The 16,112-nt window shown below is 38.4% G+C and overlaps 1 protein-coding gene across 3 annotated transcripts in view; it reads right to left on the reverse strand.

Annotated features, from left to right (window-relative positions):
- Positions 1-9,089: 9,089 nt before the first annotated feature.
- Positions 9,090-16,112, reverse strand: part of tspan18b (tetraspanin 18b) — a 59,065-nt gene continuing 52,042 nt past the window's right edge. For all 3 annotated transcript variants that reach the window (XM_067389426.1, XM_067389428.1, XM_067389427.1), the window contains exons 4-9: positions 13,148-13,342; positions 12,572-12,646; positions 12,383-12,481; positions 12,099-12,275; positions 9,676-9,759; positions 9,090-9,281 (exon numbers count right to left, since the gene is read on the reverse strand). In XM_067389426.1, coding sequence (XP_067245527.1) covers positions 9,234-9,281; positions 9,676-9,759; positions 12,099-12,275; positions 12,383-12,481; positions 12,572-12,646; positions 13,148-13,342 — 678 coding nt within the window. In that variant the 3' untranslated portion in view covers positions 9,090-9,233. The remainder of the gene's footprint in view (positions 9,282-9,675; positions 9,760-12,098; positions 12,276-12,382; positions 12,482-12,571; positions 12,647-13,147; positions 13,343-16,112) is intronic.

Genomic DNA, 16,112 nt, shown 5'->3' on the forward strand with positions numbered 1-16,112 from the left:
GGGAGGTTCTGTACCTGGAAAATACTGGCACTTTATTGGCAGTTTAATCCACTAGATCACATTATTTAAATCTTCCTTGCACACACAGTAAAAAAAAAAGAAGTCTATTAGGCCATGAAACGCTGCCCTTTTCTTATATTTCAAGATGTTGCAAAAGATTTAATATGTATTTTTCTTTTTTACGCAATACTATTAACTTTCATATGAGCTGCCTTCATTGTGTGTGTGTGAAATTAAAGGGATAGTTCCCCCAAAAATAGACAAATAGAAACCTTTGCTTTCATGGAAAATGATGCAGAATTTCCATGAGATCCATGAGCCATGATCTCTCAGAAGACATCCAAAGTGATATATTTTCCATTTCTAACAATCTGCAGAAGTATGATCATATTACAGGAATATTATTTTATTTTATTTTATAAGACTTTGCTAACTGCAATTACCTTTTTAACGGTGGTGTGAAATAATTGTGCTTCATCTCACAGCCACATGAGGGCAGCAGACATCTCATTTACAGGTAATATAAAAACAAAGAATTCACAAAAGCAACAAACCTGGGCTGTATCTACACAGAATATTATTAGAATTCTACTGAAGTTGTAACCACGTTCTTTGTACTCGTTTGCCACAGCCTAGCATAGAAGATATTGTTTTGTTTTTTTCTGTCTCAGAAAAATCTGTCATATTTCAGAAACATGCACAGCACAAGCTTAATGCAAGAACAACAGCAAGTTTTGAGTTACTGATTAGCTGCTACGTGTGATCAGTTTTGTACAAAGAGTTTTGAAAATATACCACTTACCTGTGAAAATTAGCAGTTAAAAGAACTGTAACTTAGTCCTCACATATAGTTGTTTCTATATAAATGTCAAAATGGCTAGAAACATTCAAACACTCCTACTCTAGGCCAAATCCTATCACTCACTCCAACACTGAAATACCGATGACATTTGTCTTAATGTGGTCTGTTGTTAACTTCATTAAATCAGGTATGGGTTTCCTATAAGTACTCTAGTCTAGAGGAACAAAGGCATGCAGGTCAGGTGAATTTATATAGAGGCAGGCTTTAATGGCACAAATGTGCCTTATAAGCTCACTTTAGACATTTCACATTTGCAGTTAGATCAAGTTATTTATTGCTGAATGTGTATGTCAAAACCTGAATGTTTAGATCTATTAAATACCCACTTTGGGAAAAAAAAAAACATGAAAGACGTGGTGTGGGCTCAGTAGAGTCACGACCTTTTCTGAAATAATTACCTGCTTCCAGGTGAGCTGCATGCTTCTTCTCTGAGGGTAAATGTTTAAAATCCCAGACAAAAATGATTTAATTGAGCATTAGTAATACTGTTGTTATAGAAACAATCATTCAGTTAATGCATATCATCTGTTTATTTACAATAGAGCCCAGTGCAGGCTTGGGGTGGCAGAGACAGGGAGCCCTGGAACTGTGACAGCCAGGACAGCAACCAGGATCTCTGAAAGGAAGAAGCTATGATTGGACCTTTTGGGATCAGGATGGCCCAAGAGAGAGTGCGGGAGTGAGTGTCACCTCTGGGACAAGGTGGCAAAGAAAGGGAACTCTGGGGCAGTTGAGGCAACAACTCAGGGACCATTCATACTCTGATGATGCCCCAGATGTTAATGCCACTGCTGTCTATTTGGTGGCAGTGGCATAAGCATCTAGAGAGGCCAGATGGATCCTTTGGGATCTGGATGGCAAGAGAAAGAGAGAGCTTTTGGACTGGCTAATTTAGGACTGGAGCTTTGAGACCAGGAGACTGAAAGAGGGAGCTCTGAGTATGGTGCAGCTGAGACGGCAACTCAGGGAGCAAGCACACTATGACAAAAAACTCTGAAGTTGCCCTAGATGTTAATGCCACTGCTGTCTCTTTGGGGCAGGCGGCACTGATATCTGGGGAGGGCATCGTGAGGGATCTAGATGGCCTGAAAGAGAGAGAGAGCTCTTGGACTGGGGCGGTCTTGAGCACTGGGTAGTTTATCTGGGACTGGAGCTCTGGGACAAGGTGGCAAAGAAAGGGAACTCTGGGGCAGTTGAGGCGACAACTCAGGGACCATTCATATTCTGATGATACCCCAGATGTTAATGCCACTGCTGTCTATTTGGCGACAGTGGCATTAACATCTGGAGAGGCCAGATGGATCCTTTGGGATCTGGATGTCAAGAGAAAGAGAGAGCTTTTGGACTGGAGTGGTGTTCAGCACTGGCTAATTTCTCTAGGACTTGAGCTTTGAGACTGGGAGACTGAAAGAGGGAGCTCTGGGGATGGTGCAGCTGAGATGGCAACTCAGGGAGCAAGCAGACTGTGACAAAGAACTCCCTTTGGGGGCAGTAGCATTAACATCTGGGGAGGCTATCATGAGGGATCTGGACTGGGGTGGTCTTGGGCACTGGTTAGGTTGCAGCCATTAAAGGGAGCTCTAGGCCTGGGGCAGCCAAGACAACAGATGGGACAGGGTGCAGGGTGCTCTGGAAGAGAGTTGTACGTTGGTGTACTGGCTTTGACAAGAACATCTGGGGCAGCTGTGAAAGGAGCAGCCTGAGAGGTTCCTGTCATTTTAATGAACCTATTTACAGTGTCTCCTCCACATCTGTGACCTGAAACAAAGTTTACTCTGTTAATATAACACAATTAGAACAGATTTGAATGGGCAACTTTAGCTTTCACAATAGATAAAGTTTTAATACCTTAAGCCAGTCGTGAAGGAGGATCTTGTCTAACTGAATCCGCTGCTCAGGATTATATTGCAGGAGACAACCAATCAAATGGCAGCATTCTGTATAAAAGATTATTACCTTAAACTTCACTTCTTTTCTCTTTGATAAAGTTATTCTCAGTGATGAAAGATTTTGATTCAGAATTACAATTGGCCATTTAGCTGTGATAAAATGCTCACCTTTTGATAAGCCAGATTTGGACCAGAGATTTGCATTGATGACATCCAGGTCAGTGTCAGATGGATAATCCCCACACACCAATGAAAACAATAGTACACCAAGCGACCACACTGTCGCTGGCTCACCATGGTACTGTCCCTCTATTGTATACTCAGGCGGGCAGTACAGATCTGTGCCTGAATCAAAGAAATTTAGTCTGACGTGCAAGTGTGCATTACCAAAAAAAAAGAAAAAAGATTTGATGCTCCTGACTTGACACAATAGATTGAGAATCTGAAGGATAATACGTACCTATAAACAAATTATATGGTGAGTTCACAAGGAGATCACCGCACCCGAAGTCGATCAGCTTTACTTCAAAGGTGTCCTTGTTAAACAGCAGATTCTCGAGTTTGATGTCGCCATGTAGCACGCCACGTTGGCAGCACATGAGTGCAGCGTGGGTTGCCTGCCTCATGACAACCTGTGCTAACTCCTCATTGATGAAGCCTCCGTGGCGCTCTGCGACACCAAACAAGTCCTCACAAGGTGAGGGCCGCTCTAAGACCATGATGTAATCGTCGGGTCGATCCTTCCAGTCCAGGAGTTCGATGATCTCAGAAACTCTGGGACCTTCATTGGCAAGAATCAACAGAGCGACCTCTACTGGGAGGGGTTTGGGATGCCCCGGCTAGGAGACAGAACATTTTTTGGTACATGGAGGTGGTTTCCCAAATAGGGAATCTGTAGACAATTTGTCTATGTAGTTTATATTAATATAAGAGGTGTGAAACTGAAAACAGTAACTGAGAAAAAACAGAGCATAGCCTACTTACAATGTTGATATAAACCACATTCTCTGTCTTTGTAACAAATTTCACTGCTACCTGTAGAACAAAAAACAAACCAAAAGTTTCACAAATTTAAATTCCATGCATGATTTTAAAATTATGTAGAGCATGTTTTGTTAGTCTGACTAGTTTTACAGGTGCTCTTATCAGTGGACATATGATACACTAAGAGGCTTTGTAAAGGATAGAGTGAGATATCACAAGGATGAGGATAAGACTAAATTATTTTCTAACTAAATATTGTTAGTACAAAAAAGAGGAAACCTTGACGCCATCTTCCAAACGACTCCCTTCATATACTGCTCCGAAACCTCCTTTGCCCAGCAAATTGCCAATTTTGTAGTGTTGAGAATTGATTACTGTTAAAATATAAACAAGCAGTGACATTTCATCAGGACAAGAAAGACAATGTCCAAAAGAAGACATAAAATGGTGGTAATATTTGCATATATTATATCAAAAATGTGTGTGGTGCCAGTAAACTGACCCTCAATTCTTGTCGCCACTTTCCCATCATTCTCCAAAGACACAATGTCCTCTGTTGTACTGATTGATGTTTGCAGAACATCAACACTCCAGTCTGACACAGATCGGGGTGGAGCTTGAAGTATGTTGACACTCCAGTCAGATGCAGTAGGCGCTGATGTCTGTAAAATATTGATGCTCCAATCAGATGGAGAGCGGACAGAAACAGAGTGGACAGGAGCAGGGAGATTGTCAGTGCTTGAATCACATGGAGAGCTGAGAGGAGTGGAAAGGATTTTGACACTCAAATCTGGCGCAGAGAAAACTGGAGTGGGTTCGACATCGGCGCTCCAGTCAGATGCAGAGCTGTCAGGAGTGGGAAAGATGTCAGCACTCCAATCAGGCATGGAGTGATATGGAGTGGGTTGGACATCAGCACTCCAATAGGATGCAGAGCAGACTGGAGCGGGGAGGACATCGAGACTCCAGTCAGACCCAGAGTAGACAGGAGCGGGGAAAATGTTGGAGCTCCATTCAGATGGAGAGCGGACAGAAGCAGTGAAGACATCAGTGCTCCAGTCAGGCACAGAGTGGTCAGGAGTGGGGAGAATGTTGGAGCTCCATTCAGATGGAGAGCGGACAGAAGCAGTGAAGACATCAGTGCTCCAGTCAGGCACAGAGTGGTCAGGAGTGGGGAGAATGTTGGAGCTCCATTCAGATGGAGAGCGGACAGAAGCAGTGAAGACATCAGTGCTCCAGTCAGGCACAGAGTGGTCAGGAGTGGGGAGAATGTTGGAGCTCCATTCAGATGGAGAGCGGACAGAAGCAGTGAAGACATCAGTGCTCCAGTCAGGCACAGAGTGGTCAGGAGTGGGGAGAATGTTGGAGCTCCATTCAGATGGAGAGCGGACAGAAGCAGTGAAGACATCAGTGCTCCAGTCAGGCACAGAGTGGTCAGGAGCGGGGAGAATGTCAGTGCTTGAATCAGACTGAGAGCTGAGAGGAGTGGGAAAGATATTAACACTCAAATCTGGCGCAGAGCAAACTGGAGTGGGTTCGACATTGACGCTCCAGTCAGATGCAGAGCTGTCAGGAGCGGGAAAGATGTCAGCGCTCCAATCAGGCGTGGAGTGAAGTGGAGTGGGTTGGACATCAGCACTCCAATCAGATGCAGAGCAGACTGGAGCGGGGAGGACATCAGTGCTCCAGTCAAAAGCAGAGTGGATTGGAGTGGGGAGGATGTTGTCGCTCCATTCGGGAACAGTAAGATGGAGGCAATTATCATCAGCCTCAGGCTGGCCAGTGGGAAGGACTTTAGGATTACTGGTAAAAAGATCTTGACGATCATGGTTCTCTACAGTTAGGATGACATGCTGGAGAGAAATATGATCTAAATATAGGAGAATGATACCAAAAGTTAAATATTGGATACTGATCACTGCAACTAAGATACTTATTGTAATTAATGAAAAGCTTTCATTAAATATTTCATATCGACACATTCAGAATTTCATATTAAAATAATTGAAATATTTCTATTTGTTAAAGACTTGTGTAAAATAAATGTCATGTTCTGAATATCAGAATTCTGATAAACAACTGTTATTTTTCAGTGTGTAAGTTACAGATTCTCATAACATAGTCATGTTATTTACCATCAGAACTTCTTGCAGATGGACCGTCTGATGGTGTTTCGGCTGCCTCAGTATCCTGGTTTTCCTCACTACCCTTGCCTGGGGTGGTCTTGAGGTATTTTTTGCCACCTCTTCGATGAGAAAAGGCCCACTTCAAAAACCTTCTCTTCTTTTTAAAAGCATCCTCCTTCCTTTCTCTCTCCGTTTTACCATCTACAATTGGATGTGGATGGTTTTCCACTTTACTTGTGGAAGATTGTGCTGGTGTACAGTGATGGTATTTGTACACACTATCACAATCCTTTATTGCTGGCTTACAACATGAATTGAGTTGTCCCATATTCGCTGTTGTGAGTGAGCTGCAGGATGAGCAAAGTAAGGCTTGTAGTTTTTGCCCAAATGCTTACACATACATTATGATGACATTATAGAACTCTGTAGCCAGTTCATGAACGTGTGTTTCTATGCTAATTTCGACAGTACTAAAGCCAGTACCCTATTGGTTCGAAACACTACGTGGGCGTGGCTTCTCCTCAGCGCTAATTCACAGTGCAAATGTGTTACTGTAGCTACTTTTTGAAGGAGAGAGAGCGATTCTTGAACTTTTGCGTGAAAAACGCGAAGAAATATTTGGGGATTCATCATGCCACGCCCTGTTTGATGAATAAACGATTTGTGATTCAATTTTTGTCGCTTCAAATCGGTTGCATGTAAGTGTTCTCATACTTGCATCATTCAAACTGTAAATAACGTCGCCAGCTTATTCTTGTATTAAAACACAAAACCATAATTCATTACTTAACACATGAAATATAAGTATCTAATCAGTCTTCTAACGCTTTTGTCATTTCAAAAGTGTTACAACCTTGTTTCGAGCGCTGTGATTATGTCTGGCTTGTACTTTAATCGAGGACCGTTTACAAAACACATAACGTTAGGCTACTTTAACCAGTAACTGTCAATTTATAAAAGTTGGTATTGTACTGTCCTAGTTATTTTGAATAACTAGGTTCACTGAAGTGGTTGCCAGTGCGTTATCGCATTGTTTTTAAGATTCTCGTACTTGTTTTTAAGGCCATTCACAATTTAGCGCCTATTTACCTGTCTAGGATGGTGATAGTGTAACGTTTACTCCGCCCAGATCCTTGAGATCTGAAAACAAATATCTGCTTGCCGTTACTAAGATACAAACACAAAGGTGATCGAGTCGCTATTAGATCCATCAAATCTTTACCTGTTTTTAAAGATATGTTAAAATCACATTTGCTTAAGTCTGAATGCAAATTCTAATTATGGAAAGTGATGTTTAATGTGTGTTATGTGTGTTTTACATAGTTTTATTTGATTTTATTTATACTTTTGTTTGCTCTTGGCACTGTGAAGCACTTTGGACAACAAATTGGTGCTATATAAATAAAATACAAAATACTGCCAACCACTTCGACACATCTAAATCCGTCGAGATGTATTGATAGACATACAATACGGTAATAATATTAAAATGTATTAAAGAATGTATGAGATGACAAATGGTTACTTTTGCATGTCATAACAGTAAACCAAATACTTAAGCCACACTTAAAACTGTATGAATGTCTTTCTACAAAATAAACACCTATTGCATAAAAAGAATATTCCACAAACACACTTGTCAATCAAAACAATTAACAACAACAACAAAAGCTTTTTTGAGTTTCAAAAAATGGGACATATTAATAATGTGGACACTTGTTAAAAGTTGTAGGACTAGGAAAAGTTGTACACTAATACTATATAAATATATATATTAAGGCCTACAAAATTCTAAAACTTGTATATAAATACACTGATACACTAATACTATATATAATATATATATATATATATATATATATATATATATATATATATATATATATATATATATATATATATATATATATATATATAAAGGCAAATACATGAAGGTGAAAAATAAAAGATTAATGTCATCTTGTTGGTCTGCTTTGGCAGGTCAAAAAACACGCATCCATGCAGACCTATAATATTTCATGATGTATGTACAGCCACATTTTTATTTATGTTTTGGTTGTGGAAACCATTAAACTAAACCTTGGACTCCTAAAGACATGATTTATTTAGAGACACAAAACAAAAGGGTTCATCAGAGATTCCTTTAATGTTAGTCTTATCTTCAATACAAATGCATACACATCAATTTCAGCTAAAATCACATAGAATTACTATTGCAATAAACATCACAATACGAAAAAGAAAAAAAAATGCTGGTCTTCAAGCAGGAAAGAGGTACATTCATCCTACACACACACACACACACACACACACACACACACACACACACACACACACACACACACACACACACACACACACACACACACACACACACACACACACACACACACACATCCTTGTTTATACTACTTTGTGGGGTCCAAATGACCCCACTAAGATAGTAAGATGAGGAATTTATGACATTGTGGGGTCCTTTAGTTAAAAGTCATATATAAGAATGTTTGACAAAATCTTAAAAGTCACTATAGTATGGCCCATCCCTGCACTATATCTAAACCTACCCGTTACAGGAACCTAACGTAATTTTAACATTCTTATATATATATATATATATATATATATATATATATATATATATATATATATATATATATATATATATATATATATATATATTCTTATAACATATATATATATATAAGAATGTTTCAACATTTTAAAAATGTGTCTTAAGTTACTTACAAAGTCAAACATTCTGTATCTTTCGTACTTTGTTGGGTCTTCTGGACCCCACAAAGTAATAAATACAAGTACAAACACACAGGAATAGATAAAAATGTAAATTCACATGACTATACAACACTAATATAATGTGCTTGTGAAAGCTTGCATTCAATGACTGTGGTAATGTATTGGTGAGAGGAAAGTGGTTTGGTGTGTTGTTGTTTTTTTTTTCTTTTTTACTAAAAGCACAAAAGCCTATACAAACAAGCCAGCATTACTCAGTATAAATATTCTTCATCCAAAATCAGTGCAGCACCTTCTTCATCTGTTTTTCAGGCTTTATCTGGTCTATTTAACACCTGGTCGAAATTACGCATGGACTTTCTGACAAAAAGCCCATTAAATCTTCTTAGTATTCAAAGAATGTTCTTTTTTTTCGTCAATGTTTTATTTTTGTTACCTTGTACCTCAAAGGTCCAGCTGTGAAGTACAGGTCAATGATTCTTTTTTTTTTTCTTTTCTTTTTTTTTGTTGTTCCTTAATCGTTTTAGAGATATAAAATGGAGTAAAACATTCTTTGAAAAGTGGTTCAGTTTTCTTTTGAGGTGTTTTCCTTTTTTGAAAAAGTCTTTCGGTGAACTTGATCTATTGGATTCCCCTGAACAGACACATGGCAAACACCATGGCAAAAAGCTGTTGAGAAAAGAAACACAAACCTTTTAATGTTCAATCATAGGAAAGTAAACAAACAATTCTGAATCATTTAAACAGTTTTGTGTCACAGATCTTAAGATCTTCAGTTTGATTCTTTGGGCCTTTGCATGTTAAAAAAAGCTTTATTCAGCTTTTCTGCTAAATTAATATGGTTGTTTTAAATTTGTATTGTACACAGCATGATTATTTCAAGTCGATTCAGCTGTCTGCCTCCAGCACATTACCACATGAGGGCAGCAGCGATTCAAAGAAAAGGTCTGTCTCTCTTCTGTTAAAACTCAAACTAGTGTATCTGTGGCCATTTCTTCAAGATCTGTCTCATGTCAATTCTCTGAGATAATATCAATGAAACGGACATAATGTAATACTGTACCTCAATCGTGAGCACAACAATAGCCAGGGCACCAGCAACATAGATGTACATCTCAAAGTAGTCTACAACCGCTGAATAGCAGCCCTGCAGATCCAAACAGAGACATAAGAAAAACATTTTAGTTTATACAGTTTTGTTAAATTATGCCATTATCTACTCACCTACATGTTGTCTTGAAAGCTAAATAATAATAATTATAATACATAAAAAAAAACACACCCTCATATGACTTGTGCACTATATTCGACCATTTGGTGCTTAGTTATCATCAATTATTATTGGTGCTTAAATATTATCAGTTATTATTGGTGCTCAATTATTAATGGTTCTTATTATATCAATGTTGAAAACAGTTTTTGCTGCTCAACATTTTTGTAGAAACCATGATGCATTTTTTTAAGATTCTTTGATGAATAGTATTGATTATTTATTCATGCATTTATTTGAAATAGATATTGTTTGTAACATTATAAATGTATTTACTGTCACTTTTAAACAATTTAATGTATCCTTGTTGAAGTAAAATATTAATTTAATTTTTAAAAAAATCGTACCCTAAAATTTTGAATGGCAGTTTATCACGCCTTCCATAAAAATTAAAAACTGTTTTAAATAGTATTAAGAAATCATTCTTGAGCAGCAAATCAGCATATTAGAATGATTTCTGAAGGATCATGTGACACTGAAGACTGGAGTAATGATGCTGAAAATTCAGCTTTGCCCTCACAAGAAATTAAAAAACTTTTTAAAATGCATTCAAAAAGAAAACAGTTCTCTTAAATTGTAATAATATTTCACAATATTGTTTTTACTGAATTTTCCATTAAATAAATGCAACCTTGGTGAGCAGAAGTGTGTCACAGTGTGACAACACCATAAATACAATACAGCTAGATCTGGAAGATCACTTGTATCATCTTTATATTTTGGCATATTGCAAAGCCGTAAAACATGGTAACTCACAAAGGTATCATAGACATTATAGGCATTGATCTGCTTTGAAACAATGTCTATTGTGAAATGAGCTATACAAATATATTTGACTTGAGACTTGGAAGATTTGAACTGGACTGGATGATTTAATAAAGAATCAAATTGACTCACTGATCTGTGGCCGGTTGCATAAACTGCTTAAACTAGTCTAACTGTTTCTTCAAGACAGGGCATAACTTTTTAAAATCAGTTACATAAAAAAAAAAAAGATCGGTTGGTCAAACTAGTTTTCAAAACAGTCTTATCATAACTATGTTTTCATCCAATGTTACAAAACTTAACTTTTGCGCAAAATTGGAATATCGCATAAAACATTTGCCAATAAAGCAGCGTTTCCATACAAAATTGTCGCTTCCTGGGAAATTGGCACATAATAATAAAGGAAAGTTCCTGCAAGAAACTGCGGCTCTTTTGTCCACCATCATAAATGACTGTCGTCTCAGAGAACACGGATGAAACGCAACAAACGCCGTCATGTTCTCTTGCGTTCGGATGCTGGTGTTTGTGAACGCAATCATGTGAGACGCTTCTGGGAGGGAATTAAACCAAATCATTCTGATGACAGACTTTCTGCATTTCAGAATAACTAAAACAACATTTGAGATGCTGTGCGATGTGATTAGTCAGTCAAGTTATCCAAATACATCCTCTGTTGATGCAGTCACATGAGTTTTTTGTTGCAGAATTTATTTGGTAAATGTGTTTCCATCATAGTTTATGCACATGTCTTCTTATCGGATATAAAATTATCCGACTCAATTGAGCACATACGTTTTTTATGCACATTTTTTAAATTTATGTGTATCTTGGCTTTTCCATCCAGCATTTTTTTATGCGATATCCCAAAATGCGCATAAAAATGGGTGGATGGAAACATGGCTAGCGTGGATAGTTATGCAACTGGCAGCCGGCTCTCCACACAACGACTCCAGATGACTTGGAATATAGCACAAAAATCATATGGACTCTTTTATAGTGTCATTTTTTCTTGATTTTTTAAAGCTAAGCACTATGAACTGTCTGAAGAGTCTTCAAATATCTAATTATGTATTTCATAGATGCTGCTCATATGGGTTTGGAATACATGGAAGTGAGCAAATGACCAAATTTGCATTGTTTGATGAGTCCACAATACAAGAATCAGAACATGAGAAAATGTTCAGCTGAAAGCCCAATTGTAACTTTTTAGTACAGATCTGCATGACTATTACTCAAGTTTTACTGCCCCGGCTCGCTTTCACAGAACTCTCTCACACGCTCACATTCCCCAGACACTGAGAACATGGAAAAGCACTAGTCAGCATTGAGAGAGCTGAAGCTGAGTGGTAACACTATTCCCCTCTTCCTGTTTTTCTGCTCTAGTTACATTTGAGCTAGAGCTTTAGACCAGGCCAGAGGGATGTGACGTATACAGTAGTATGAGAACCCACCTTGTTGTTCCGGTACAGCATGCTGCCTAACAGGCATTCATCCCTGTTACTGAAGCCGACTTCTCCGTGATGATTATTCCTACGGCAGCAGGCCTCGGGCACCACTTCACCGGGGTTTATGAACCTAAAGATGCTGTCCTCGAAGTCTTCGGGGCTGTTCACTCCACAGCAGTCAAACTAGAGGGATGCACAGACGAGTTAAGATGAACAAGTGTCGATGAACAGGTACCTAAGTTTGGTAAATGCTGATCTACAGTAGTTTAGGGAACAAAAACGAGACATACTGTGTTCATAATGGCGTTCCACGTTGATGTGAAGACATCGGTGTTATTGTAGCCTTGGTAGTGCCTCTTCAGTTCCTTAGTAAAGTATTCTCTGGTCAGCTGTACACACATACACCAATAAGAAATATTAGAGATATTAGCAGCACACCGACACTGAAAACATAAATCCGTCTCAACATGGTCACTCACATGTTCCCGGAAGACGAAGGCGAGAATGGCTGCCGCCAACTCTGCCAGGAATATAATGAGGATCAGCATGAAGAACTGCAGAGAGAGGAGGATTTTGTCACACAGTCAGTGTTTGGGTCTGACAACCGTATTCCCAGCTAACAAAAATTAGCAGATTTCATCAAAATGGGTTTTTTAAGGTCTGGACAGCCAAAAAACACAAGAAATCTGATTTTTTTTTGGAGGTGGTTTCAATAAGATTTGCTAAATCGTGCGTATGATTTACTATTTCGTTCCCTCCATTTGCTAAATCGTGTGGCCAGTTTCTTTGATATCACGATATTACTTTGGTCACTGTCGCTTTAAGGTTAGTGATAAGAGAATATGGGTTTGACTCCCGTTGCATGTTCATACAGACAGTTTTTGAGTTGCTGTTTGAACGGGACATTAAAACTGAAAGTGTGAACTGAAGATGAATGTGTTTAGCACTATAAAACAGGACTGGCAACCGGATTCTGCAACTGTATTTCAACCTGCAGTAAGTGGCACCAACTTTACTGGTTACGTGTTTTTGAAACATATTGTACTGTGACTTACAAAAAGCAGCAGACACTTGTTTTCTCGTATGGCTCCGCAGCAGCCCAGGAACCCCAGCAGGAAAAGCATGCCCCCCATGGCCAGGATGATGTAGACGCCTGTGAAGAGAAGGGGGTTGGCTGCCACTATCTCCCTAAAACCTGTGGGGTCCACCACTACCCACACCCCAACACCGAGGAGGAAGGAGCCGCCCAGCTGAGGAGATGGAGAGAGAAAGAAAAAACAGCCATTTAAGAGTTTGTGTCCTTTTTTACTACATAACACAAAACACTTCTCATTTGCATGATAAGTAAAATTCCATTTTCATTAAACTTAATCAGTAAAATAAGGAAAGTTTTCTCAGGATAGATAAAAGGGTAAAGTAATACAGCAACATTTGTCACCATATGCAAATAGTTTGACCTATCAAAACATTTTAGGAGTAACATTTAAAGGCAAATTTCACACAAAAATTGTCATTATTTACACACCCTCGTGTAGTTCTAAACCTGTACGTTTTTTTCTTCTGTGGAATGTTAAAAATATTTTGAAAAATGTCTCAAAATGTTTTTTTGTCCAATACAATGGAACAGTAACCAAAACTGTTTGGTTACCAACATTCTTCAAAAGTACCTTCTTTTGTGTTCCACAGAAGAAAGAAAGTCATACAGGTTTGGAATGATTAAATGGCAACAGTTTTATTGTGTGTGTGTGTGTGTGTGTGTGTGTGTGTGTGTGTGTGTGTGTGTGTGTGCTTTTGTTTATATTACATTGTGGGGACCAAATGTCCCCATGATGTAATATAAACCTGAGTTCACCTACATCGTGGGGACCAGCCAGCGGTCCCCACAATGTAAATGGGTTTATAAATCATATAGAATGAGTTTTTGTGAAAAAGTAAAAGTTTGCACAGTTTCCTGTGAGGGTTAGGTTTAGGGGTAGGGGCAGGGTAGGGGGATAGAATGTACAGTTTGTTCAGTGTAAAATGCATTGAAGTCTATGGAAAGTCCCCACAATTCACAAAAACAAACATGTGTGTGTGTGTGTGTGTGTGTGTGTGTGTGTGTGTGTGTGTGTGTGTGTGTGTGTGTGTGTGTGTGTGTGTGTGTGTGTGTGCTTTTGTTTATATTACATTGTGGGGACCAAATGTCCCCATGATGTAATATAAACCTGAGTTCACCTACATCGTGGGGACCAGCCAGCGGTCCCCACAATGTAAATGGGTTTATAAATCATATAGAATGAGTTTTTGTGAAAAAGTAAAAGTTTGCACAGTTTCCTGTGAGGGTTAGGTTTAGGGGTAGGGGCAGGGTAGGGGGATAGAATGTACAGTTTGTTCAGTGTAAAATGCATTGAAGTCTATGGAAAGTCCCCACAATTCACAAAAACAAACATGTGTGTGTGTGTGTGTGTGTGTGTGTGTGTGTGTGTGTGTGTGTGAAGCATCCCTTTAGCTTTAGGTAAACACTTAATAACTAATTCAATAAATAATGCTACAAATATTGATCCAGGCAATCTAAAATAAATCTTCATTATGATTGGAGCAGTTAACATAGGGCCTCTTCACACACCCTTCACATTACAATCAATTCCCTACAAATTACAGAAAACAATTTGTTAAATTTCAGACATTCTGCATCTTCCCCACTTGCCAGCCAATTGTTATGGTGCTGTTTATGGCCATAGTAGGCCTTTTCAAGGGGGCTTGAGCCTTTTCAAAGAGGGTTTTGTTTATTTTTATTTTTTTTTACCTCAAAATAGATTTCTAGTATACTCAAAATAATGTAATTTCAAGATTTTGTAACATTCTAATTATACTTTTTATTCATTTTAATTTTCACAGTATTATTTTTAGTGCAACTTAAAGGTGCCGTAGAATGTCTTTTCAAACGATTTAATATAAGTCTAAGGTGCCCCCTGAATGTGTCTGAAGTTTCAGCTCAAAATACCCCATAGATTTTTTTTTATTATTTTTTTTAACTGCCTATTTTGGGGCATCATTAAATATGAGCCGATTTAGGCTGCGGCCCCTTTAAATTCTCGTTGGTAATCCCCGGAGCTCGCGCTTGTCTTAAACAGCATAAACAAAGTTCACACAGCTAATATAACCCTCAAAATGGATCTTTACAAAGTGTTCGTCATGCAGCATTGTCTAATCACGCAAGTATAGTATTTATTTGGATGTTTATATTTGATTCTGAATGAGTTTTCATTCATTACACACTGTTGGAGAGATTTATAAAGAATGAAGTTGTGTTTATGAATTATACAGACTGCAAGTGTTTAAAAAATGAAAATAACGACAGTCTTGTCTCCGTGAATACAGTAAGAAACGATGGTAACTTTAACCTCATTTAACAGTACATTTGCAACATGCTAACAAAACATTTATAAAGACAGTTTACAAATATCACAAAAAATATGATGATATCATGGATCATGTCAGTTATTATTGCTCCATTTGCCATTTTTCGCTGTTGTCCTTGCTTGCTTACCTAGTCTGATGATTCAGCTGTGCACAGATCCAGACGTTAATACTGGCTTCCCTTGTCTAATGCCTTGAACATGGGCTGGCATATGCAAATATTGGGGCCGTACATATTAATGATCCCGACTGTTACGTAACAGTCGGTGTTATGTTGAGATTCGCCTGTTCTTCGGAGGTCTTTTAAACAAATCAAATTTACACAAGAAGGAGGAAACAATGGAGTTTGAGACTCACTGTATGTCATTTCCATGTACTGAACTCTTGTTATTCAACTATGCCAAGGTAAATTCAATTTTTAATTCTAGGGCACCTTTAAAGGGATAGTTCCCCTAAAAATGAAAATATTGTCATCATTTACTCACCCTCATGTTGTTCCAAACTTGTATGAGTTTTTTTCTAATGCTGAATACAAAAGAAGATATTTTGCAGAATGTCGGTAACCAGACAGTTAATGGTAACCATTGACGTCCATAGTATTTATTTTCCTACTATGGAAGT

Source organism: Chanodichthys erythropterus, chromosome 7 (genome assembly GCF_024489055.1).
Source record: "Chanodichthys erythropterus isolate Z2021 chromosome 7, ASM2448905v1, whole genome shotgun sequence".
Taxonomy (NCBI): domain Eukaryota; kingdom Metazoa; phylum Chordata; class Actinopteri; order Cypriniformes; family Xenocyprididae; genus Chanodichthys; species Chanodichthys erythropterus.